The sequence below is a fragment of the Astatotilapia calliptera genome, chromosome 12 (assembly GCF_964374335.1).
Source record: "Astatotilapia calliptera chromosome 12, fAstCal68.1, whole genome shotgun sequence".
In the NCBI taxonomy this organism is placed as follows: Eukaryota; Metazoa; Chordata; class Actinopteri; order Cichliformes; family Cichlidae; genus Astatotilapia; species Astatotilapia calliptera.
This window is the reverse complement of record NC_137433.1, coordinates 28,174,479-28,200,886: the sequence shown is the minus strand read 5'-3', so window position 1 is coordinate 28,200,886 and position 26,408 is coordinate 28,174,479. Positions and strand designations below refer to the sequence as shown.

At 38.7% G+C, this 26,408-nt stretch overlaps 2 protein-coding genes across 11 annotated transcripts; one reads left to right on the top strand and one right to left on the bottom strand.

The window, feature by feature from the left end:
- Window positions 1-12,847, bottom strand: izumo1 (izumo sperm-oocyte fusion 1). Of its 8 annotated transcripts, none has more exons than XM_080308800.1 (11): window positions 12,743-12,847; window positions 12,363-12,432; window positions 8,275-8,538; window positions 8,045-8,119; window positions 7,805-7,888; window positions 7,663-7,683; window positions 6,348-6,437; window positions 5,971-6,098; window positions 5,609-5,759; window positions 4,644-4,812; window positions 1-4,213 (listed from the first exon to the last, which is right to left on the bottom strand). In XM_080308800.1, the coding sequence occupies exons 3-11, from the start codon at window positions 8,474-8,476 to the stop codon at window positions 4,132-4,134; spliced, it is 1,002 nt and encodes a 333-aa protein (XP_080164926.1). In that variant the 5' UTR covers window positions 8,477-8,538; window positions 12,363-12,432; window positions 12,743-12,847; the 3' UTR covers window positions 1-4,131. The 8 variants fall into 8 exon arrangements, with proteins under 8 accessions (XP_080164926.1, XP_080164930.1, XP_080164929.1 ...); XM_080308804.1 differs by having other exon boundaries at window positions 8,275-8,499; XM_080308803.1 differs by lacking the exon at window positions 12,743-12,847 and adding an exon at window positions 12,520-12,724 and having other exon boundaries at window positions 8,275-8,499.
- Window positions 12,453-26,408, top strand: LOC113033351 (alpha-galactosidase MYORG-like). 3 transcript variants are annotated; one of them, XM_026187069.2, is made up of 8 exons: window positions 12,453-12,591; window positions 12,757-12,907; window positions 14,869-14,922; window positions 15,056-15,334; window positions 16,364-16,895; window positions 18,815-19,619; window positions 19,712-19,821; window positions 22,756-26,408. In XM_026187069.2, exons 2-8 carry the CDS (start codon window positions 12,795-12,797, stop codon window positions 23,101-23,103), a joined length of 2,241 nt encoding a protein of 746 aa, XP_026042854.2. In that variant the 5' UTR covers window positions 12,453-12,591; window positions 12,757-12,794; the 3' UTR covers window positions 23,104-26,408. The 3 variants fall into 3 exon arrangements, with proteins under 3 accessions (XP_026042854.2, XP_080164923.1, XP_080164922.1); XM_080308797.1 differs by lacking the exon at window positions 12,453-12,591 and adding an exon at window positions 21,915-21,964 and having other exon boundaries at window positions 12,777-12,907; window positions 22,756-22,899; XM_080308796.1 differs by lacking the exons at window positions 12,453-12,591; window positions 12,757-12,907 and adding an exon at window positions 12,930-13,112.

Genomic DNA, 26,408 nt, shown 5'->3' with positions numbered 1-26,408 from the left:
ATTTTCCTACCGCGCACGTGGTCGGAGTTTGGGGTTATCCCGTGTTTTTATGTCGAATGACGTTATACTGAGAGCTAAAACCCTCCCTACCCGGTCGAAACGCCTGCCTTCAGCGGAAAGACTGAAGGCTGAGTGTTTTTTTTTCGGCGTAGATTAATCCCGCACCACCGTGTTTTTCTGTTGTAGGTCCATGCTGCAAACATAAAATGTCAGCACTGACAATGTTTTTATTCTGCTGGAAAATTTAAAGCTGCTCTGTGGAGTATTTAAAAAAGCATAACTAAAATCTCTGCTGCACTGCAGACACGAAAAGCACAGACATTTTATTATTTAATTATGATTCAGGCGTGTGGTAGTTATGGATTACAGTGCATGAATTTCTTTTTTTGCAAAGGGGCATTGGGAAAAGTAGGTTATTAAACACAGACCTATCCACTTCTGATGTCCAGTGTGTTTTATTTCAAGTATGATACAAGAAGTAAATGTTTATGAGAAATTCGCAACCGCATTTTAAAAGGTCAGGTAGTTTCCTCAAACTGCATTTATTTTAGCTGCGTCTGTGGTGTGCAATGAGAAACATGTGGGATTAACTCTGAATAAGCACTAACCATATTCATCACAAAATAGCACACAATAAATTTTTAATAGGTGAATGGCGGTGGATGGAATGACACAAAGGAAAAGACATGATGCACTTCAGTTACGAGAAACTTTTACTCAGAAAATACAGGACTATCCACAAGTTTCAAGTCTGCCCTCATTATATAAAACTGCTTTGCTCCCAGGGAGTTAGAATTTCTTGAAGCAATGTAATAACAAATTCTTGTAATAATGTAATAATGCTTTAAAGTGGTGTAGTGGGCTGGTTCGGAAGACTTTCTGGAGGCCTTTCAAAGTTTTTCTTTGAACATTGGCTGCTTTTTTCACTTCTTTTTTATGTCCTTATACCTGAACGGCTTGACATTCACCTATGAATCATTCAAGCACAAAAGGCACCTGACTCAAAGGATATGTAGACCCGTATTATGTCTACACATAACAGGAAACTCAGCAAAAAAACAACAACTTTAGGTCTTGCCATTAGGCACTTTGGTTTTAGATTTTACATCAGGTTTCCCTGATGTATAAATCATGGCAATCCTTCTGGCACTTAAGCGCGTACACTATATTACTCCGTTTGTGTCTAGGGACCCAATCCTTGGGGTGGACCAATTTTTGGCACAACTTATTTTGGGGTCAACAATTTATTAAACAATATTTTTCAGGTTCCAGAGTAGTGGTAACAGGTTCATGTCAAGCATGGCAGACAGCAACTACAGTATGTCATGAAGTGTATCTTTGATGCATGAGCTGGAAAAATATATATTTTTTGAAGATTTATTATTTACTTTCCATAAATAAATAACAGAAACTTATAAGAAAGAGGATATGGATTTTACCATTTTTAAGCCAAAATTGTCCTCCTTGTGTCCTGGGGGTTAGAACGGGTTCTCCACCAACTGGAAGGTCGGGGGATTGATCTCAGACTCCTCCAGTCCACATGATGAAGTATGAGTGTGAGTGTGTGAGTGTTAGAGAGCACTTAGGTATATATAAAATGCTGCATGAATGTGTGTGTGTGAATCGATGAGTGAGACTAGACTACATAAAAAACAGTCCATTTTTTTGATTTATGTTTGCACGTTTCAATAACCCATTCCCAATTTTTCTAACAAATCATGAAGAGATGAGAGATAATTCATGACTTTTGCACAGTATTGTATCTTTAAAAAAATGACATATTGTCAGACTTACAGTAACTTAAAAGCATTGTGATCAACAAGAGAAGTCACAAATTAGATGGAAGTCTTAGCAGAAACCTTTCGGACTACTATAGAAAAAAAGTGCCACCTCTCAATTTGAAATATAAAACAATTTATTTTCCTTTTAAAGTTAAATTTCAAATATCACACAGTGCAAACTCTTTGTTTGGGGGACTGAGCAGCAGACTGATGGTATTCATGGTGAATGGTTACAGTTAAGTTACCATGTTGGTGACTTCAAAGCCTCCTTCATGTTGTGTGTTGGGGGGGGGAACCTAAACGAACTCTGGATTTTGTGTTCTGTATTTGTCATTATCTCAGCAGTCTGAAGTACATGAGCGTAATTGTGGGCTCAAGATCTATTAATATCTACACGTCAATATGATGAGAAGTGAATGTGTTTGCCACTTTTGGTCAGATCTGATCACACCATTCAAACACATTAACCTCATAACAAACAATAGCTAGTAATTAATCATAGGATTTTACATATTTAGTTGTGAATATTTAACTACTGATAAGCACCCAAGCACTAAAGCCAAGTTTTAGGAGTATTTTCTGATGCTTTTATTAAATTATTTTCCAATAAAAGTTGTTATGGCAGTGAAGACAACAATCTTGAGGTCATTCCACAACTATAGGTCACTGATGTGAAAGTATATTCTATGTGTAGTGTGGGACGGTTTTTATCACGAGGTGTAATCTGACGTCTTTGTCCTCGTTTCCTCATAACCCACATTAAAAATCAGTCTGCCTTCCCACAGATCTCTCCCACTCAAACCTCTGACTCCACTTTCTTCTTGTTCCTACTTCCCTCTTCGCCCTCCCCTGTGGCTGCCTGCTGCTCTTCCAGAAGTGCTCACACTTTGTCATTCCCTCTCCCTGCTGAGGCTGCAATTTCAGTCCACAGCAGTATGTGCACACAAACACTCAAACTGCACACTTCATCATGGCTGTCAGTGAAGTCGCTGAGCATGCATTTACAGTAGCCTCAGACTGCATATTAGGTTAAAAACACACACATATAAACCCACGTAGTTGTAAGATTGTGACGCGACTATCTCTGCGTGAGGGTGTCTTAAAGATTTTTTTTCAGCTTTCGCCCCCATGTCAGTGAGCCAGACAGGAAACAACACCACACATACATCCTGTCACTATCCAGACAGACCACAGCCTCTCTCTTTTTCAGCCTCCGCGCACACACCCCCTCACACTGTTGCGACCTTTGTTTCATTTGCCTTTGCTCATAACCCAAGCCAGCTTTCAGTGATTAAAATACGCTCATCAGGAATTACCCTGAAAACCTGAGCAACGATTCACCGGTGACTTCCAATTGGCAGTGACTCATACAATATCAACTGATTGCTTTCATTTTTAAACCTTTCACTTACTTTTCTTTGTTACCAGTCATGATCTCATGTGACACAATGGCAAAAGACAGGTGTGAATTTGCTGCTGTTGTTGATGATTCCTTAGCGCCTTTACACAGGAAATTTGGTTTCACACCAACATCCCTTCGTATGCGCACAACAAGACAAGAAGGCAGTCAGAAGCAGCTAAATGATACGTGACGGACGTCGAGCACTGGCGTTGAGATCATGACCGAGCCTGTGTGAAGAGTAAACAGACTATATTTGAAACCAAAGCAGCTGATATCATCAAGTGTGGCAGAAAACAGAATGACTAAAACATGAGTAATAATGCAAATGCTAAAAAAAAGGGGGCTTTTGACCTTATTGTGTACTTCTGAATGAACAGATGAGTAACTAAACATTAGTTGAATCTTTGATGAAAACGTCTGCTCCTGGCTTTAGCCCCCTCCTTCCTCACAAGGGGATTATCCAGGATTAATTGGATGGCTGTGGTTAGTAATCTCTGAAAAACACTGCAATCCGGGAGATTTATCTCATCCCTGATTCCTCTCATAAACGCCCACGTGATAACAACATCGCTTCATTCAGGGGGAACGAGAGAAACATAACTGTCTTCCAGTGAGCTGTTGCTTAATGTCGAGGGGTTTCTGGGGAATTTCTGCATTTCTGAGTTCAGCTGTGTTGTATAGTCTGGTTTTGTTAATCCGCAAACTTGTTTCTTGGCTGACATCACTTCGCTTGATTCCTTTTTCGCGTCTTTCAAACATGACACCCATGTCATGTTTGGCCTCACTTGCATGTCGCCAAAATGTATTCTCACTTCCACGTGATTTCTAGAAATGACATGGCACTTTCTGCTGGGAAATTTATTTCACTGCAAAACAAAACGCCAAACCTGAAGTGAAGAAAAACCTTCCTGTTATTAAAGTGTGTTTTTACTGTACTGAGTTCAGTTATCACATCATGTTTTCGGTCCCGTTTTCCTCCTTCTTCCTTCTCCTCAGTTCTGTTGCTGTTCTTTGCTGATTCATCATCACGCTACAAGAAAGGATTACACATGAAGCGATTTAGTTTCTTTTTTAATTGCTTTTTTGTTTTTAGATTGTGAAGACAGAACTACCCATTACCACGCAGAACTTGAGGTGGAAATCTAAGTTAACACCTGCTGCTAAGGTGCCGTCATCACTTCCTGGAAGAAGTGACGACACTTTCAGAGAAAACAACTTATCGGCGTAATTCACTTCAAATGTAAACAATGACCTTATTTACGTAGACTGATATTGCACATGGGATCGCTTAACAAATTATAATTCAGTCCTCAAACTGCACTCGAGCACGGCCAGTCCCTTTGACTTGCATTATTCAGTTTGTCGTGCTCTGACTGTTCTGTGCTACCTTTTTCACCTCCACCCTTCCGGCAAACCTCTTGTCCCCTCTTTCTCCCCTCCACCCACTGGCTGTGTCTCACCTCAGGACAACTGCGAGTCCTACGCTCGCTGTCAGAGTCAAAGCCGTAACCACAGCGATGAGTGGCACAAGCAAGGCCTCCGTAGGCTGAAAAGGTGAGTAGCTGTCTCCATGAGGCAGGGAGGGCAGAGTGACTAAAGGCCAGTGAGTCTGGTGAGGCGACGATATGACTGTGAAGAAGAAGGAGAAGAAGAAATTTCCCTTGAAATTACAGTAAAGGCGGCTGGATTTGCCAGCTTTTGTCTGTTAATTTATGTACCAACCATCACTTTGCAATTTTACATTTTCTTACTTTGTTCTTTTTGTGTACTTAAACATTTACATTGCTAAGTGTCATTACACTAATGTATTATAGTATTAAAAATGGCATCAGCAGTTAATTCAAGTGTATTGACAAATAACACTACATTACTGTACCAAACTGTACCTGAATTTTCACAAAAAACTGCTGTGGTATAAGAATGAAAGCGTTTTGCAATTCTGTGGAAGTCCATAAAGAAAAAAAAAAGAAACAAGAATGCAGTAAAAAAAATACAAGGAAGTCCCAAGATTAAAGAGAAGAATATTACAGAAACAACAAACAAGTGTAATTAAAAAAAGCCCCAAAATACAGATAGTTTTAGCACTTTTCTGAACATGCAGTAAAGTTGTTTCTTTTATAATTTACTTCTTTATTTGTTGTGTCTTAAATGACCTTTAAATTTATTTTTAGCAGCCCTCAGACCAGAATACTAAAATCTGTGACATTTACTGAGGTAAGAGACAACAGCCAACAACATTCTGTGTAAATTATTAGAACTAGATGTATATTAATTCAAGTTTAGCAACTCAGAATGTACTTAATGGTCAGTTCTATTTAATACAGCATATCTAACTGCTGGGATAGGCTCCAGCACCTGGCGAGCCCCTAAACTGGAAAAGCAGAATAAAATAGATGAGTTAATGGATGGCTGGATGTATGTGTACCGGTGAGTGGGAAAGTGGCTTGATAGAAGATGGTCCCATTTTGGGCTTGCAGGGAGCAGCGGTATGTTCCTTCTTCATCCAAACGCAGTTGATTCAAGACAATAGATGAGTCTTCTGTCACTACCAAGACACTGAAGTCACTTTCATTCATCTGTGTTTACAAATTAGGAAGGAATAGTTTCAAGTTAGGGGTGTAAAACCGTCAGACAGTAAATATGTATGATACTGTGGAGCTGAATATGGAAAGAAACCTAATACAGAGACTACAGATGAATGCAGATACTTCAAAATTTATCTATATTGAAGTATTTAGGTGTCTTAATGTTTGTGCCTTCATTTGTCATCAGTGATGGCAATGAGACCTTATCAGTCTCTGATGCTCCTGGCACCCAGGAGTAGTGGTACTCCGGTCTACCCAATAGAAGACGGTGCCACGGAAGAAAACAATTCAACAAAGCCTGGCCTCCTTCCTCAGCCTGCACCGGATACTCTGGACAAAGGTTGAGAGGAGGGAGAAAGTGGGATCCTCCATTTGTCTGAATCAGGATTACTTGAATAATCTTTTTCATTAGTGTCTCACATGGACAGGCAGCAGCAGTCACTCGCGTAAGCACACATTTATACACTCGTGACATCATATATCTTTGCACTCTAAAGAACGGTGCAGTCCCAACACATAGGAATGACTCCTCCTAATCCACTCATGCATTAACACGAGAACAAATAAATTAAAATATACCACCACAGTCCTGTTGTCCAGTCGGAGAGGGACAGATGTATACTTTGTAGCGGCAAGAGACGCAATCCATTACTCTTCTAATTAGAAGCCCTGATAATGACACACAAACACACCCTCTAAAATAAATACTACATGGATATAAAATGATGTATAGCAACACAGAGAAAAAAAATCATGCATAATACAGTTAATATATATTGCACTTATGTAAAAGGGGTTTTAGAAACTTATTTACAACAAACACATAACACACATTACAGAATAGACACATAGGCAAAACTACAGTACGGATTACCTAAAACAGCAGATAACAACAAGTACAAAATAGAAAAAGGATATTTGAAAAGTATAAAGGGTGGAAGACTGAAGTTTAACATCAGGAAAAAAAAGGCAGGGAAACCTGATAAAAATAAAAATAAAGCCAGTAGGAAAACAGAAATGAAAACACTTAGAAACACTTTCCATTACAAGTGTTTGAAATCAGTTCAAAATACTTTATTGTAATGGAAAGTGGGGGGGACATAACTAGAGACCTAACAGCCCCCCAGAGTGAGATGGAAATAGTGAGCACCCCCCCACACACACACCTTACTTACTTTTCATGCCATTTCGTGCCATTAATAAACAATAGTAATTGTATGCTATAGGATTAGTCCCCAGACTGTGGGAGCAGGTCATATGATCTCAAAATGACCAATAAATGATTTGTATGAGTTTGATTTTATGAAGTTTGCTGATATTCGCTTTTGTAATTTTTTTTTGCAGTCTTCTGGAGTCGATCCCAGCTGTCATTGAGTGAGAGTTGGGTATTTCTGGGAGAGGTTGTCTGGTTGTCGCAGGGCTAACCCAAAGATGAACAACCATTCATGCTCACATTTACACCTACAGTCAATGAAGAATCACCAGTTAATCTAACATGCATGTCTTTGGACTGTAGCGGGAAGGCGGAGTCCCAGAGGGAACTTCCAAAAGCACAGGAAGAACATGTTAACTCCACACAGAAAGTCCCAAACTCCCTGATGGACTAAAACTCGGGACTTTCAAGCGATGGTGCTAACCTTTCTAGCCTACATATACTGAACATTAAATTGGTCCTGGTACTGATCCCTATGAGACCACACATTTTTCTGGAAAGTATGCAAATCAAACACCAAAATAAATAAATAAATGAAAAGTCATTGGTTTGTCAAATGACAGCAAAAAACATTTTACAGTTGTCTCACGTCTCTCGATCAAAGTTTTACGGTCCACTGTCACTGGAAAAATCTGTATGAGTCACTCTTAAAAGATCATTTGTCACAGTCTCAGTACTTACCACATATGTTGGGGCATAATTCTGAGGGAAAGAAAAAAAAGATAATAAATGATCTGAAACTAATGCATGTTTTTCACAGCGATGACTTACAAAAAGTTTATTGCCTCATACTTTGCAGAACCCCGACTGTTATGCAAATTACCACTGGGGACGAAAGCATCCAGATGTTTCTCTAAAATCTTCCTGCCTTTCTCCATGATCTGAACAGCTTCAAATGTTATAGATCCTTAAAAGACATTTTAACATGTTAATACTTTCAGTGATGATATAATGAAAAGTAATAATGGCCTTCTACATGTTGGAGTGTTTGGGTGCGTTTACAGCTACTGTTTATTTCTGAGTGGAAAGAATAAGAATGATAGATTGTTTTTTTGTTTCTCACCAGTGAGCTTGGTTTTCAAGAAGCGATCAAATTCACTCTGGTATTCAGTTTTGGCTCTGTATAGAGTAGTGGGATCTAAGCAAAAAAAACAGTGCTATTTGGTTTATTTTGATCATTTTAACTGCCTTACACTTATATTTTAGTTTATTTATAAGTATTTATAAATTTATATCTTTGGCCTGACATTATCGGAAGAGAAGAACTACAATATAACAGTTTCCTGATCTCACCAATGACCCCCTTTCGTTCCTGACTGGTCTCTATGTAGGTCACATAGGCTTGGTCACAAATACTTTGCAAGTCGAGCTGGTCTTGCAGAGTGGGAGCAGACAAGATGAAGTCCTCGTGCATCATTCGGATGCTGCGGTCGCACTGCAGACAGGCCCTGGCTGCAGTGACACAGCAGAGCAGGGACACCAGCATCAATGGCATCTTCCCTCTGCAGCTGAGTTTTCCTGCAGCAGAATGAGTCACTTTGGCTCCAGTGAAAGCTTCTGAAACACAGCTGCCAAACATCATTGTCCCTGTCATCACCATTTCATCTGTTGCTCTTATTGAAATGGTACTTTTACAATTACTGCTGCTGTCATACTATTACTCCTATCACATTTTCTGCTGTTTCCCTTTAACCATGATTTGGCATAGTGTTTGAACCATTCTGGCTATTTCTTTAAAATAAAAATAAATTGATGAATATGTCCTTAATAATATGAGAAATTAAAATAATTTTCATTGTTGATCGCCTGGCCAATTATTCATTAGATTAATCAGTTTAAAATAAAACTGTGAAAAGCACCTTCGAGCTTCACTAAAACCCCGACTAACAATCAAAGCCAAAGAGATTTAGCATAGTAAGACAAAGAATATCAGCATCATCACACATACAGTCATATGAAAAAGAAAGATTTCACGTGAAACTATCCAGTCCTGTGGGAAACTAAGTATACCCCATGAGTCAATAGCTTGTAGAACCACCTCAACAATAACTTGAAGTATTTGTTTTCTGTATGACTTTTTCTGGCTCTCAAATCATTGTGGAGGAATTTTTGTCCCACGCTTCTTTACAACAGTGCTTTCATTGAGGTTTGTGGGCATTTGTTAGCTCTTTTAAGCTCTTTTAAGCATTTCAGTCTGGACTTTGCATGTCATTGCAACACCTTGCAATAGTCTATATCTTTTTTTGTCCCTCTGTTATAAATGCTGGATCCTAGACTGAACGGAGCTGAGCACGATCACCACACACAATTAAGTGGAACTGTGGTAAGGTACCAATTTGGAGTCCATGTCTTGTCCTAGCTTTTAAAAAAATAAAGCACAAAAAATGAAAACCTTGATTCTTTTTCAGCCCTTCTGTTGGAGATTTGCTGCTGTGCTTGGGATCATTGTCCTTTTGCATGACCCAGTTTTGGGCAAGCTTTAGCTATCGGACAGATGACTCTAGAATACTTTGGTATACAGAGGAGTTCATACTTGACTAAATGACTGTAAGGTGCCCAGGGCAAAACAGCCATACATCATTTCATTTCATTTATTCATTTATAAAGCACATTTAATAACAACAGGGCGTTGACCAAAGTGCTGTACAACATAACAATTAAACAGTGACATTAACAACAACTGATAATTAAAAACAGATTAGGATAAAAGAATTGGTAACGCTCCTACAGTTTCGAAAGCCAGAGTAAAAAAATATGTTTTAAGATGCGATTTAAAAAGAGTAACAGTTGGGGCCTTTCTAATGTGGAGAGGTAGATCGTTCCACATTTTCGGTGCCACAACTGCAAATGCCCGATCTCCTCTATGAACCATCCTAGACTTATGTAAAGTAAGGAGTAGGTGATCACTTGATCGAAGGGCTCTAGAGGGCGTATACAGCTGCACAAGGTCAGACAAATAGTCCGGTGCCTGGCCATTTAGCACTTTATAAGTTAAAAGTAAGATTTTGAATTTAATTCTAAAATGCATTGGATGAATTAATTTGTTTCTCAAATGTAAGTTTGCTATCCAAGAGAACCCCCAGGTTTTTTACATGCGTTTTAACAGCACATGTTAGGTTACATAAGTCCAAATCTGGGGCATTGAAATTACAGCTTGGTCCAAAAATAATTACCTCTGTTTTATCCTCGTTGAAGGTAAGAAAGTTTGAGGCCATCCAGGTTTTAACTTTGCCGAGACATTTGACTAACGATTCCATGGGCGTAGAGGTGTTTCTATTAAACCGAAGATAAATCTGGTGTCATCGGCATATGAGTGAAAGCAGATGTTATGTTTCCTAAAGATTAGGCCTAGGGGCAACATATAGATTGAAAAAAGAATTGGGCCTAATACGGATCCCTGCGGGACACCACAAGTAAAAGGAGCTGGGGAAGAAATAAAATCATCAAGGCTCACAGAAAAAGTCCTCTTGGAGAGGTACGACCTAAACCATTCCAAGGGGATACCTTTGATACCCCTCCTTCGCCATTCTTGGTAGCTGGTACGAGGTGCTTGTGCTGATATGTCGTGTTTTGGTTTTCATTAAACATGGCGCAGTGCATTATGGCCAAACATCTCCATTTTGGTGTTATTTGTCTTTGGACATGCTGTGTGCTCCCATATTCTTTTTAGAGATGGGGCTTTCACCTGGCAACCCTTCTACAGAAGTCACCTTGTTCAGTCTTCTTCTAATTGTGCTGCCATGAACTCTAACATTTAACATGCTACAGTCTGACATTTAGCCCTTGAGCTCTTTGTAGTTTGTCTGAGTTTCTCTTGCTTCGGTGTCCAATCCTATGAAGGTTGAAGCATTGTGTTACGTATCTGAATGCTCCAAACTGCTAAACATTCTGCTTCCTTAGAGGTGCTCCCACTTCCTGCTGCTCAATTAATCAAGTGTTACTTAACCTCTTAATTCCTAAGGAAGCAGTAACATGCACTTCGCTTTTCCACAGGAATGCCTACAATTCTTTTCTATTCACATGACTGTGAAAAGAAATATCCATTAAACAAAGAATAACTTGCAAAATAAATAATTTTAATTCAAATTGTTTCAGGTTAACCACAGCCTTACTAAGCTGTACATTACATTAAGAGTCACCTTTAAAGTCACTTGACTTCTAACCACTTAACAGACAAGCTCCATTTTCATTCTGTGGGCTGTTTTGAAGGTCATACACTGGGCTGGATCCTTCTGACTGGGTGTAGGGGAGCTGCATTTTCTTTCTTAAATAGAAAAATTCAAGTGCCGTCTTGTCTGACCTTGCCCTGCTGTGCTAAACTACATCCCTAGATGGTGAATTGTCTTGCCAGTGCAGATGACTCACAGGAGATGCATATATTTTTAAGCCTCTGCCTAGTACCTTCTCTATTCTTTATTATTAATATCATTTGATTTTCTCCAGGGAATATGCAGGAAATAAGGAATCAATGACTGAATACTTAAATTTCACAATACTTAAATTTCACAATTCTCTTACAAAATTGTAGTTACATAGAAATGGTTTGAGATTTCTGTTGGGTTTTTTTCATGGTGTCAGTTTCAACTGCCTTTTTTTTCCTGTTTTGTGTATAAAATTTGGTCTTGCTTAGAGTTTACTGTCTATGACCTCTGCCTGGAAATAAAGTCAAGGGTTGTTTTGAGTTTTATCTTTGCCTTCTCCCTTAAAGCAACCATTCCTTTGTGTCTGTTACTCTGTGTCTCCTAATTGTTTGGATTTCAGAGGCAGGTCAACATTTAAATAAATCAGAGTTAAATTTTACCTCTGCTACTTCTTTATAAACATTTTACTTTAGCTAGCCTACTAGTCAAATAGTAATCTAGTAGATTTTCACACTGGTGGTACAGCAGTCAGGCTATACAATAATATTATTATTCCAACTGAACTTCATGTACATATAAAAAAAAAGGAAAATTTTGGTTTATTTTACCAAATATAATATTATTATTCCAACTGAACTTCATGTACATATAAAAAAAAGGAAAATTTTGGTTTATTTGACCAAATATAATATTTTAGCTTTTTTGTAGACAATTTTTCTCATTTATGTTTTTCTATTTTTCTTTTTTTCCCTGTCCCTTGCGCTGCTGTAACGACAGAATTTCGCCAGTGTGGTATTAAATAAAATATATGTCTACATCTCTAGTTCTCAGTTCATAGTAAACTTAAAAACATTTAGAACATCAAAGAACTCACGGATATAAAAATAAGACAAGAGTCGACTACTTCGCCATGGTCGTGTCGTTCAGCTGCCCTGTTATTCATAGCTTGTTGCTGTCACCCAGCGGTAGAAAACCTCTTACAGCCACAATAACATTATTGTTCGCTCTCGATGATCTCACCTCTGTGGTCTGTTCGGGAAGTAAGGCAGTGTACTCCAGTTGTTGTTGTCACAGGGTCGAAGACGGTAATCTGTGGTTACAAACAACCATCGTAAAAAAAAATACAAAATACAAAATACTAATAATAACAATAACACCCCCCCCAATCCTCACACACATTCACTACAAGTTGAATGAAACGTTTGAGATTTGAATTGTTTCCACGGACAACGCTAGCACCAACGATTTGGTAAGGAAAATATAAAAATTTAAAAGTAACGTTAACGATAGTCAAAATAACCCCTTCATTTTGCCTTTCTCTTGTGCGTTTCACATTGTTCGCAGCCAGCAATAAACAAATTTGAAGCTGTTTTTTGGCTCTGTGACGATATTGTTCTCACACTACATTTCCCAGAATCCTTCCGCGCTAACTTGTACACGAATGACAGATCGATGGACAAACCAGCTTCGCATTCGCTCCGTTTGGGTGGGACTACGCCTCTGTCGCTGCACCGCAGGCTTCCGCGCGCACAGACGTTGACCCCGGAGTGTGGTCAGATGTGGAGGTAAGGTGAATGTATTTTTGTGGTCGCAGCTTTATTAAGAGCAGTTAAAATGTTTTGTATGTGACACAACGTTTTTTTGCGTGTTACTGTCATGGCGAGTATAGCTTTTAATTGTGAGCACGGTCTTCTGAATCAGTTCGTGAATACTGGTAGAGCGAGTTACTGTTACGGCAATATCCCAACTCGGCGTCAACGGCCGAGTCGAGTGAGTGTTTGTTGGGGATCGATCAGATATCGGAAGTGTTTGATTAGTTGGTTACACGCCAGCTTGACACGGGCGTGGATAGATAACGTAAACATACACGTCGTTGGACGGCGTCTGTGTCCACTGGGATCCTTTCAGAAAGTCAGATGACGACGTTTTTCAGTGTTTGTTGTAATTTAGGTATTTGCCTTGAACAGTTCGTAGTCACTGTGTAGTTAATGTGCATGTTTTTAGAAACCCCTGCATAACCTGCAGTATGGAGCCTGTTGTACTGCACCGGGCCCTGTGGCCTAATTTAAAATGTTATACGTTTCATTCCGATAGCCATTAAAGATTAATATGATTTCAGCCCACAGTTTCAAGACTAATTGCTAGGTTTCTTAAAAAGCACTGATTATCTCTAACATTTTAAGACTGGTCTGCCTTCATTGTTAAGTTCCCATAATAGAATAAATTGATTTATAATGGATCCCAAGTTGAGCTTTCTCAACTTAATTCTACATTTGAGCAATGGTACAGTTTTGTCAGTAATTACATAGAAATGAGGAACAGGATCTTCACTGGAGCGAAAGCTGACATATAGAGGAAAATGTTTCCCTGTGTCTGGAATATTTTTGCAAGATTTCGGTTCCTCCTTGCGATACTGGCATTAAATAGCATCACAATAAAAGAAGGATGTGGAGCTGAAGGATAATGTTTACCTGTGGGGAAGTTAAGTATGGTTCTGCTGGTGATGACTGCATTCTTATCAATCTGAAAACTGTGGGCTTGCTGTACTACAGCTGTTTGAGGGCTATTATTTACTCATCCCAAAGGTGCTCTTACCTGAGGTAAATGTAATTGAATCCTGCTGACTTGGTGTCTGCGCTTCCTCTGATCACAGCCTGTTTTTACAGTTTTGCTGGCTCTCTCATCATGAGTGCCTGTGCAGAGCCTGGATACCTGCCATTTACCAGATTAAAAGCCCAGTGCTCTCTCTCGCTCTCTCTCTGCTGGATGCTGTTGAACTATGCTATAATAATAAAAGCAAGTGTAGAGACAGTACAGGGCCAATACAGTAATGCTACACAAAAACAGTGTTCAGTGACAGACAATTCAAGGTAAAACAGTAACCCCTTATGCTCAAAATTGTCATCTTTAGCCTGTAACTATGCTGCTGATTGGTTGTGACTGCATCCAGATGTGATTTCTAAAACCCTGAAAGACGACTATTGTGCTTTTGAATTCTTTATTGCACATATTTCTAAATGTTGTTGTTCTTTGGGAGGTATTATTTTGATGGCATGTTTTTTGTGTACTTGTCTCTGTGAGGGAAGTGTTATTGCATCTAAATTTAAATCCTGATTGCAGTGAGTTCTTCCATAATGATATTGCCCCCATCCATGAGGCAAAATCAGGTCACTAAGACGGTTTGATTGGTGTGAAAATTATGCCTTTGCAGCATGAACTAATATTTTTAATGCATCACTAAGACATTTTTGTTTTTTTTCCTGTCTGCAGCGCTTTTAAGCTAACATCAGCAGTGATAATTGGATAGATAGATAGATAGCCAGTGTGATGAAGTCTGCGGTAGATTGGTCAATATTCATGTCCTGTACTCATTTACTTGTTATTCTTTTAGCACTTTAACTTGATTTAGCTTCCATTCATTATTTGATGTGATGATGATATTAATGGTGTTTTATTTCTATTGTTTTTTTGGGTTTCTTTTACACTTGTTGTGGTTTAAACTAACATCTGTCTGTCTGCCTCACAGGAGCAGATATATCAGCCCTTTTTCAGAAATGGAGACATTCCTAAAGATTGGCAGGTAGACATCAGTTTTCCCTTAACTCCCACAGCTGCCAGTGCACAGATTTATATTTCTGTTTCAAAAGCTCTGACAGCAAGTTAAGTACAGCTGTCCATTCCTGCCACTCTTCTTCCAACCCGCACGCCTTCAGCATGTATCAAATAGTGCCGGTGGCTCCTGGGGAGCAGCAGATGGCTGGGGGACCCGGAGGCTCCCCACTTAAGAAGAAACTTTCTCATGAAGGTCGGCCACTGGTGATGGCAAGTATGTTGGGCTGTGTGCTGGTGCTAGCTGCTGTGGTCGCCTGGTGCTATTACTCAGTGTCGCTTCGTAAAACCCAGTTGTTCAAGACAGCGTTGTTAGACCTGAACAAGGATGGTTTTATTATTCACAACCAAGCTGGGGCTGTTGTCTTCACTATGGCATTCAGGTGGGTTCATATTATTGATTATTTTTAAATTAATAATTGGTAATTTGCTGATTTTTGTCTTTTTTGGACTTGTTGTCTATGCTTTTAATGCTTAGGAAACTGTACAGAGAATCATCTGCGTTTTTGTTTCCTTTAACAAGATACATTTTGATTAATAATTTAATTATTTGAATTGCCTGATTGCCTACTAGTCATGGTTATTTTAATGAACTAAAACTAAAGCAAAACCTAAAACTGACCTTGTTAAATAAAATAGAAATAAATACTACACTTTAAAAAAACTGTAATTAAACTGATTTTATGAACTTGGAAAACTAACTAAAAGTTAAAATAAGTTTTGGCATTTTAATTTGCTAAAATTTGTTATTACGCCTTTACAGATTTTTTTTTTTAATTTGTGCCTTTTGCATATGCCCTACATTCAGTCACTATTTAAAAGACTAAAACTAATAAAAACTAAAGCTAAACATTTTTAAACAATAAAAGATGAATTACAAAATTTGAAATTAGAATTAGAAAATACAAAACTAAAATAACTCTGCTACTTATAAGGGTAATAAATATGACTAGTTATAATTTTATCTTACAGCTGAGATAAGGACCAAAGGAATGTCTGTGCAATCCAAATCAAGACACTCCACAAACACTTCTCTTGTGAAACTAAGTCCCAGCAAATCGTGGACTCATTGCCTTTGTAACTTCTGTTGGTCTTGACAGAGTTCTTCTTCTTTGTATCTGCTTTAAGTCTGCCTGTCTGCAGTGTTTGGATGGATGATGAAAAATCAGACGAGACAGACACATGATTACACCCTTAGGGAAGACTGTAATAGATGTGTCCTTTGCCAGCAGAGTTCATACCGACAGAAATAGCTATAGAACAATCACTCCACAGACAACTAGAACAACGGAATAGAACTTACAACATTTTCTTTGTTGTTGCACTACTACTAATTTGTTTTAAAACACAAATAATATCAACTGTGTTTAACTGGCCCCTTTGTTTTCTTTCTTTTAAACACCTAATCTTAGGTCTGGTACTCTGGATGTGGACTCTTGCTCAAAGGAGGGAGATATTCTGAGCTGCACTCAGTCGGATTCTGGCAAGCTCAACTTTTTTATCCAAACAGTTCGTCCAAAGGACACGGTGATCTGTTATCGGGTTCGCTGGGAGGAGCTGCAGAATAAGCACTTGGTAGAGCATGTCATGGCCTATAATGACTCTCATTGGTATGGAGGGGCAGAGACGGCAACACAGTACTGGCCTATCAGATTTCAGGGAGAAGAGGAACCACAACCTTTCATCGCAAGTGACGTCTACTCCAATCGAAATGCTTTTGGAGGAATTCTAGAGCGGTACTGGCTGTCATCAAATGCAACTGCCATTAAGATTAACGACTCAGTACCGTTTCATTTGGGCTGGTCAGAGAAGAACAGGACACTGAGGTTCCAGGCCCGGTACCAGGACTCTCCCTTCAGACCACTAGAAAGACAGCAGACCTTTCCTGAACTCAGTTATAGAGTCTGTGTGGGGTCAGATGTCACCTCTATTCACAAGTACATGGTGAGTGTAATTATGCTGGATATTTGACAAATATTTAATAATGTTAAAAGCTGCCAATTTAAAGTGTAGTGGATATATACTCAGATGTACAACAAATAACTGGACCAGAAACACTTGTCCCATCCTGCATATGCATTTTTAATTTAATACTACTGCCATTAATTCTTTGTTCCCCTGCAGAGCAGGTTTAATCTTTAACATTCCAGAAAATATACTTAGGTTGGGGAAATGACTCTTTGATTTACTGTTGAATTTAAGTGTCTGTTCACTTCCAAAGAAATGGAAATCCTCTAATTTTTATTGTAGTTCATTTTTAATGGAGAGAGAAAGAATATCAATCAAAACCCCAGAAAAAAGGACATTACATCAAATTTACAGACTAAATTGATTTGCTTGTCATTGAGTGAAAAAGGTATTTAATCTCCTACAACCCAGCCTGAAGTCACAGTTACAGATACTCCCGATCTCAACTCACTATGTGTATAAAGCACACCTGTCCACAGAATCAATTTCTTCTCTTCCAACCTGTCCACCACCATGGGCGAGACCAAAGAGTTCTCAAAGGCTTTCAAAGATTGTTGACCTACGAAAGGCTGGTATAAGTTACAGTAGGAAGCTTGGGGAGAAGTTTACAACTGTTGGTGCAATTGGAAAAAGTATAAAATGACCATCAATGTCCTCAGCATGGAGATTTTGCCTCATGGGCGAGGACTATCATAAGAGAGGTGATGGATCACCTCAAAGCTGTGATCTGTCACCACTGGCAACACACTATGCTATAATGGATTGAAATCTTGAAGCGCCCGCAAGGTCACCTGGTCAAGAACGCAAATGTACAGGATCATCTCAAGTTTTGTAAGTGAACATCTAAATGATTGAGAGAAGGCCTGGGCGAATGCACAGTGGTCAGATGAAACTAAAATCAAGCTCTCTGGCATCAACTTTACATGTCTGGGTTTGGAGGAAGAGAGATACTGGGTATGACCCAAAGAGTAGCATTCCCTACGTGAAGCATGGAAGTGGAAAGATTATGCTATGAGGCTGTTTTTCTTCTGAGAATATAGGACAACTCCATCACATTGAGGGGCCAATGGATAGGGCCATGTACTGTAAAATCTTGGATGAGAACCTACTTCCCTCAGCCAGGATACTTCGTATGGGTTGTGGATGGGTCTTCCAACATAGCATCAAGATAAAGATAGTGTGGCGAAAGAAGTACAAAACGTCAAGATTCGGCGTGGCCAGTCTTAGACTTTAATTCTATTAAAAAATTTGTGGACGGAGCTGAAGCTTCGAATTGCCAAGTGAAGGCCAAGAAACCTAAAATATTAAGAGTGTTTCTGTAAAGATGAGTGGGCCAAAATCCCTCCTGAGATGTGTGCAAACCTGGTGAATGATGACATGACAGTGCTTTGGAGGGTTTCTCCTCCAAATACTAAGTCATATTTTTCTTGGGTATTAAGTACTTATTTCACTCTGTAACCTGCAAATCAATTTATAACTTTTATGCAGTGATTTTTTTTCAGGTTTTTTCTTTGTAAGAGAGCAAACTTATGAATTAATAATGATTTCCCCAATTGTAAATGCTTTCTTAATGAGGATATCAATATTATAATCTTATAGTGTGTTTGTAAAATCTTTAGAAAAAGTCTAAAAATTGGCTTATGTAGTTGGTTATTTCTTGACACGGAAAGCTGAAATTCTCAAGCTGTAAGGGACCAAGCAACCCCTAAGCTAATTTATCTGGTTATTGTAAGGATGCCAGTAGGCATATTTCCTTACACTTGTTTAATCAAGCACAAAGCCTGTGCAGGCTTGAATGAAAGACAATAACCACACATTTAAAAACATCTCAAATCACTTACTTCATGTTCTTTTCTTTTCTTTTCCCCCCCTAATCATTCATGTTCTTTTCTCAGGTGCGCCGGTATTTCACAAAGCCTATCAAAGTCCCATCTGCTGATTTGTTCAAAAAACCAGTGTGGTCCACATGGGCTATCTACAAGACCGCTGTAACTCAGGAGAAGCTGCTGCGCTATGCCGCTGACATTACTAGGCATGGCTTCAACTGCTCCCATCTGGAGCTGGATGACCGCTACACAGCAGATTACGGAGAGTTTGACTTTGACCCGCAGAAGTTCCCCAATGCAAGCGGCATGTTTGACAAACTAAGAGAGGGCGGCTTTCAAGTTACACTCTGGACGCACCCTTTTATCAACTATGACTCCATAAATTTTGGTGCAGCTGTGGAGAAAGAGCTATTTGTCCGTGAGCCAGGCGGTGAACTGCCCGCTCTGGTTCGCTGGTGGAACGGGATTGGAGGAATCTTGGACTTCACAAACCCAGACGCTCGTGAATGGTATTCCTCAAACTTGCACATGCTCAAAAGTCGCTATGGGGTGACCTCCTTCAAGTTTGATGCAGGAGAAACGAGCTACCTGCCCCGTCAGTTTAGTACCCTGGGCCCACTGTCAAACCCTTCCACCTTCACCCGCCGCTACACAGAGATGGCTATACCATTTATGGAGCATGCTGAGCTAAGGGTTGGTTACCAGAGTCAGAACATCTCCTGCTTCTTCAGGATCATTGACAGGGACTCGGTGTGGGGTTACGAGCTCGGCCTCAAGTCCATCATCCCTACTGTTCTGACTATAGGCATTTTGGGTTACCAGTTTGTCTTACCTGATATGATAGGAGGAAATGCCTACCCGAACCATACTGCAGGTATGGCATGCATTTTAAGAGTGTTAGCTCTGTTAAAAAAACAGATTTTCTATGATCTGGTTTTATCTGACAGTCTTTCATCTGCGTTTAAGGTGGGTTAAATGGTCTGCCAGACAGAGAACTGTACATCAGATGGTTGGAGCTATCTGCCTTTATGCCCGCCATGCAGTTCTCCATACCTCCATGGGCTTATGACAATGAGGTAAGCCAAATAAAGCAAGCGATGAATTTTAGATGTAGAAAAGTATTTTACAGTGTGTAGCCTCTTAGCTTTTCCTGCATTTAAATTTACTAAATTGTGTGTGTGTGTACATCACACATACACACTTTTGCAACATTTGTAATAGGGTTTGTAACAATTTTGCAACACATTTTACAGTTGGTGTAAAAATGATCTTTTTGCTCTATCAGTACTATAGTGCAAAATACTAATTACAGATTAAATAATGAACGGGACGCTTAAACTTAACCTTTACATTATCGTGAAGCGGCTGTTTGTTTGCTTGTAGAGAAATGACAGAATAATTGTTGCTTCAAATTCTTTTTGGTGTGTTTAAAAACTACCACAGGAGGGCGCCAAAGTTTAAACCATAAAGGTCTACACCAGGGGTGTCCAAACTTTTTTCACTGAGGGCCACATACATAAAAATATAGGAGGGGCTGGGCTACTTACTAGAAATTAGGTATATAACCTTAACTTTAGTGTATTAAAGTTAGAAAAACACTTAAAAGTGGTCAAATATGTTATATTGTTGAATATAATTAAAGACAAAACTGCCTTCATCACAACTTTCCATAAATGGATCTGTATTGATTTATTCAGAAAAGGCTTTGGTAGCTCATTCTCAGAACAGCAGCCTCAGATTTCTTCTTAGACAGAAGATTTACAGTACAGAGAAAAAACAATAAAGGGGAAAATGGGACGGGTACATTTCAAGTTTGTTATTTAAGTTATTAGGCTTAGCAACACACCTATTAACGTTCGTTTGAAACCGTTATCAACATTAACAGACTGAACTGGACTTAATAACAGGAGTGCACGAAAAAAATACTGTTGCTGACCCTGCAGGAGAGCTACCCTTTGCTTTAATTTCTGCACTCGATCAGCACCAGTGTAGGATGCATAGGCCTGATGTTTGGTTTCATAATGACGTCGTACATTATACTCTTTCATAACTGCCACAGTTTCAGTGCAGATCAAACAGAAACACTTCCCCTTGAATTCTATGAAGAAATATTCACTCTCTCACTATGTCTGAATATTTCTGCATTCACTTTCTACCTTTCGCTTCTTTGGTTCTGCCATGTTTAGTAACTTGGGGTAAATTTCTTCTGTGATTGTCCTTTTTGGTGGAGCAACTGCCTTGATCAACAGTAGCTCCCCCTGGTGTTAAAACTAAGAAGTGCAATACACGTAAGCAAAAGTTGAAGTGTGGGCCATATTCTATTCTATTTATAAAATTACTTGCGGGCCAATTAAAAATGGATCGCGGGCCGCAGTTGGCCCGCGGGCCAGAGTTTGGACACCCCTGGTCTACAAAGACCAGTTATGGGGAATTTAAGGGTATGCATACCAGTTAAATGAAATCTGTTTACCTGTTATAAAAAAGAAAACAAGAATATTTTAGAAATTTGTCAAAAAAATGTTTAAGACTAGAAGTTATATATTTATATATATATATATATATATATATATATATATATATATATATATATATATATATATATATATATATGGCCAGCGCATCAGATTCCCTTTTCTTAGTCAAATAGTCTGTCTTGCCTTTTCTTGTCATTAAATGAACCCATGGCAATCAGTTTTAGTTCAAAAGTGATTCCATGATGCTCCAAGATGTTTTGTTAGACCTTTCTATTAATGATACTGGTGCTTTGCTCTAATCTCCCCATGCTATTTGCAGAAATGGAAACTCACACCGTAACTAGTCTCGCATCAAAATGTTATTCAGCTCTTCTGCGAAAGTAAAGAGTTTAAACTTGGACTCTTATGTTTACGACTGTATGAGTACCTTCTTCCAGTCATCTTTAGTCCAGTGTTTGTGCTTGTTGGCAAATCTGAAACGCTTCTGTTTGCAGCGCTCAGTTATTCCTTCCTATTTGTTCAGTCGTCAGTTTATGGTCATTCTGGAAACCTCATACTCTGATCTAGAAGCATTTATCGCTGCCTGAAAATCAGCAGTGGTCTGCTTTTTGTCTATAGCACTTAAAATCTTGAGGTGCCTTTCATCTACTTCAGTCAGCTTTTCTTTTCTGCCTCTTCCTTGACACATTTTCTAGGTACCAGTCTTTTCAGTCCATGACATACTTGACCACACTGTGGGAACACTGTGAGTCCTGACCTATTTGTTTTAGGCCATCCAGCATAATGAAGTGCTTTAATGTGGTCTCTTTACTTTTCTTATGATCACTCCATGTGGTAAGATCTTGCATAGAGTGGGTGGTGTTGTAATACATGTAGCATGTAGTGTACCATGATAGAAATAAAAAAAAAAGTTAAAACAAATAACAATACAGCAGCAAAAACAGTTAGTAGTTTTTTTTTTTCAAGTCCTCCTACTGGACACCAAAAATCTCTCTCTCAGGATGACAGAGAAGAATGCCCAGATAAGATTTATACTTCTAACAGCAGTTTTGCACTTTAGAGATGTAAACATGGTTTCAGACAGGTTAATTTCTAAAAAGCATTCCAGATCATGCCCTCTGACTGTCCAGCTATAAGACCATGTGGGCTCCGAGTTGATTTTAATATAAAAATACTCATCCAAGTCAACTTACCCTGTACACAAGGTTTAGAAGCTTTAAACATTTTCTTGTGTCTCTCTGGCTTAGTGAATGTTGCCTTACCTTCTTCTGACCTTCGTACACCGTAAAGCGCTAAAGAAAATCAGATTTTTCTCAAAAAAAAAAAAAAAGAATAAATAAAATGCCATTTTCATTAACAAATATTTCTCCTAGAAAATATACAAGTACTGATCACAAGTCAAAAACAATAAGTCAGTTCTTTTTCTATGTGCTTTGATGCATAAATTGAAGCAGGACGTGTGGATGGTTTTATTACTCTGCTGTCTGTTAGGTGGCCTCTGCTCCATGCTAACTCAATGTCTTTGTGCATCTGCAGGTGGTAAAGATAGCACAGAAGTTCACAGGGCTCCATGAAACTCTGGTGGCACCAAAAGTTCTTGAATTGGCACACGTGGTTCTTGATACAGGAGACCCAATCATAAGGCCCCTCTGGTGGATTGCCAATGATGATGAGGCTGCCTATAAGATCGACTCCCAGTTCCTGATTGGGGATGACCTCATGGTGGCGCCAGTGTTGGAGCCAGGAAAGCAAGAGAGGGATATCTACTTGCCTGCAGGACGATGGAAAAGCTACAAGGGGGAACATTATGATAAAGGTCCCATGTACCTCACTGATTACCCTGTGGACCTGGATGAGATCGCTTTCTTTACAAGGGTTCTTTGAAGGCATTAAAGAATTGAAAACCGGACTGACACACACACGCACGCGTCCGCACACATTAGTTTGAGCACACATGCCAAGTAAAAGCAGGGAGGCACCACCAGAAGCTTGAGTTGAGAGTAGAGTGACATTTTAATGAAGATTAACCTCATGTCTCTTCCATCCTGCTCTTTGTCAGGACTTCTGCCTGCAGATTAAAACCCTCCGCCCAAAGAATTAGAATTACCTTCTAATTCTCATTTTGCATCCTTAAGCTAATACTCATCCTTGTGTGCCTTTCACAGCCAATAGAAGATCCGATCTGTGATTGTATCATCACCATTCTTAGCCTTAGTGGCCATCTAATACTGCGTTTTTTTTTTTTCTCAAAGCCCAAAGCTCTACAGCAAGCATGGCGGCGGTTTTGGGTTAATATTATTTCCATTAGCTTATTAATAGAAGTAACTGTACCATTTAGGGGGTGACTGGGTTAGGCAATATAAAATGCACTATAGCCATACTTAAGTCTGTGTTTTTAACTTTTTAAGCTAACATGCATTAATTTGTATTGCACTGACATCTACATTTTACAGTCTTTTGATTAATTGCTCTTTATATTTATTAATTTTTATTTGTGGATACTGTTGGATGTTTTTAAATATGCATGATTCTGGGGATGAATAAAGGGGTTAACAATAAGCTGCAAATACTTTTATGTCAGTAAGTCCCATAACCTATAGTGCCATTATATTATTTTAGTGCCAAAATCTACTGCTTTATGCTTTTTATTAAAAAAGTCTGCACAAGTCAACTTAACTGCTCAGGGTACATTTAAAAGATATTTATTATTGATCCACAGTAATATATTTGTTATACATTACTGTGCAAAAGTCTTGCACCGCTTCTCATTGTCTTATTTTAATTCGAAGGAGCCAAACTTTCTTGCAATTTTTAAGTGTTTTTTGGGCAATAGTTGTCCAGGCTTGTCTGAAGGTCTTTCAGATTTTTTTTTCTATGGATTTTGGCTTTTACTTGTTTTCAGCCCAAGTCGTGTAGCTGACTATTTTTAGATGTGTTTATTGTTTGCGAAGCCACTTAACACTGACCTATGAATAACTAGAGCTTAAAGGAAGACACCTAACACAAGGGATGAACTACTGTTGTGTTTATCACAGACAACTTTGTAAGGAACCAATTTTAAACTGTATCTTAGGGACTGTTTTGCTACCAGCCGGTCTCAAAAACATATAAATATTTCCGTTTTTTTTTTTTTTTGTTTTTTTTTAGCCGAATCAACAAAAATCCAAGGTTTACACAGTTTGACAGGCATAAAATTGTATTTTTGCACCACCAAGGTTATAAGAGAAAACTTGGTACTTGGTGGTGTGCGGTGTGTCCTTAAAAACATTAAGGGAAACTGGACAATCGGACAAAAGAAATTACAGACAGAAATAGCTGTCGGCAGCGGATGAACAATCTCTGTTTCTTAAGTTGTGTCCTTAAGAAATTTGTGCTTCATTTCATCTACTGTTCACTCAGGCCTTATCAGAAATGGTGTCAGTAAAAGGGTGGCTGTCAAGAAGCCATTCTTAAGCAAGAGAAATAGGGAGAAAAGGCTGAGGTGTGTCTAATTACAAAAGAATTGGACTGAAAATCAGTGGCAATCTGACGGAGTGATGAATCCAAATTTTTTGGGGGCGATCAAATCATCAACGGTATTTACGGATGAGGTGAAGACAGAGGTACAATGGCGAGTGTCTATAGCACAGTCAAGTCACTGTCAGGGTTTGGGGATATATTTTAGCCAGTAGTGTTGGGGATCAGCAGACTACTTAAAGAAATGACACAAAAGCTTACCTAAGAGAGTTCAGGCGGTGTTAAAGAATAAAGGTGGTCGTACCAAATACTGACTTTCAAACTTAGTAGAATTGTACAAACTCTGTTTTTGCCTTATTTGTTGGTTTTTCTCTGTATGTTTGCAAATTTCAATAAATTGCTGTCCTATTTCCTAGTCATAACTTTAAAATAAAGAGAAATGAGGGGTGGCTCAAGACTTTTGCACAGCACTCTATTATTATAAGTGATTTACCTTGTAAAACAGTTATTATTCTCAAAGATGCCATATATTAGTGTGCCATCTATGTCTGCCTTGTGGCTTCATTTGCCTTATTAGCTAATCTATGGTATGCCAACCTTAGCAAAGAGAACCAGAGGGATAAAACACATTTCTACATACATTGATGTTTTTGATGCAGTGTTTCAAAGCAGTGACATTGCAAAGCGCATGAAGAGTTTAAATGTTTGTCTGCTCTTTCATAGTGATTGCCAGCATGAGAGTAAAGCACACCAAGTAATTTGAATGCCTTGCTTGAAAATAATGAAAACAGCAGTGTTATTGTATATGAATTTGTCTTGGAATTACAGCAACTTACAAATGATAAATCCTATAAATTGGCCGTGTTTAAGTTTTTTTTTCTTGCATTCTTGATCCTACCACAGGAAATGTTAAAATTTTACATAGAATGGTTTTTACTGACACAGTACACAGCAGCATTTCTTCAAATGAATAAGTAAATGGATGCATACATAATTTCATTCTTCTTTTTAGTAACCTTACTTTGTCATCTTTGTTGTGAAACCAGGAAAGCTTGTGTGAGATTGTGTGAGAATCTAACCTATGTTAAATAGGTTAGATCGCAAAATGTAAAATATAACATGTATCTATGAAGGTTTTTAAAAGGACATTCACTTAAAACACAATAAGTGGATTTGGCGATCACATACTGTTTGATGCTTTAGGTGTGCTGGTGAAATCATCAACGTGACATAACAGATGTGAATGTTAAAGGGAAAGTTTTCTGTGTAAAAATATTTTGTTGTTGTTGCCCCCCCCCCCCCCCCCCCTCCCCTCCCGTGATTGAGTGCTTGGCACAATTAGAGGGTAGACTGCCAAAGAACAAATATTTAATTTTATTTATGCATATGGTATATGTTTGTTTTTCGTGTGACATCTAGAGAAGTACTGTATGTATTGTCATGAATGACTTATGTGTATTTACCTGCGATCAGACTAGGTGAAATTCACCTACCTGACTTTTGCATCAATGTTGACTTTTTCAGGTTATTCATGTTTAAAGACCTGTTTTTCACAGTTGCAAACACTGTATATGCCTGATGCGTCTCTTATGAAAGAGTCATCTCAGTCACAGAGTGAGCACATCAAATGGGTGGGAAAAGTGATTTCTGCATTTGTGGAAATAACTGTAAAAAGTAATTAAATAAGTCTTTATCAGACAGCTAAAAAAAATAAATGATTGATCTGCTCGCAA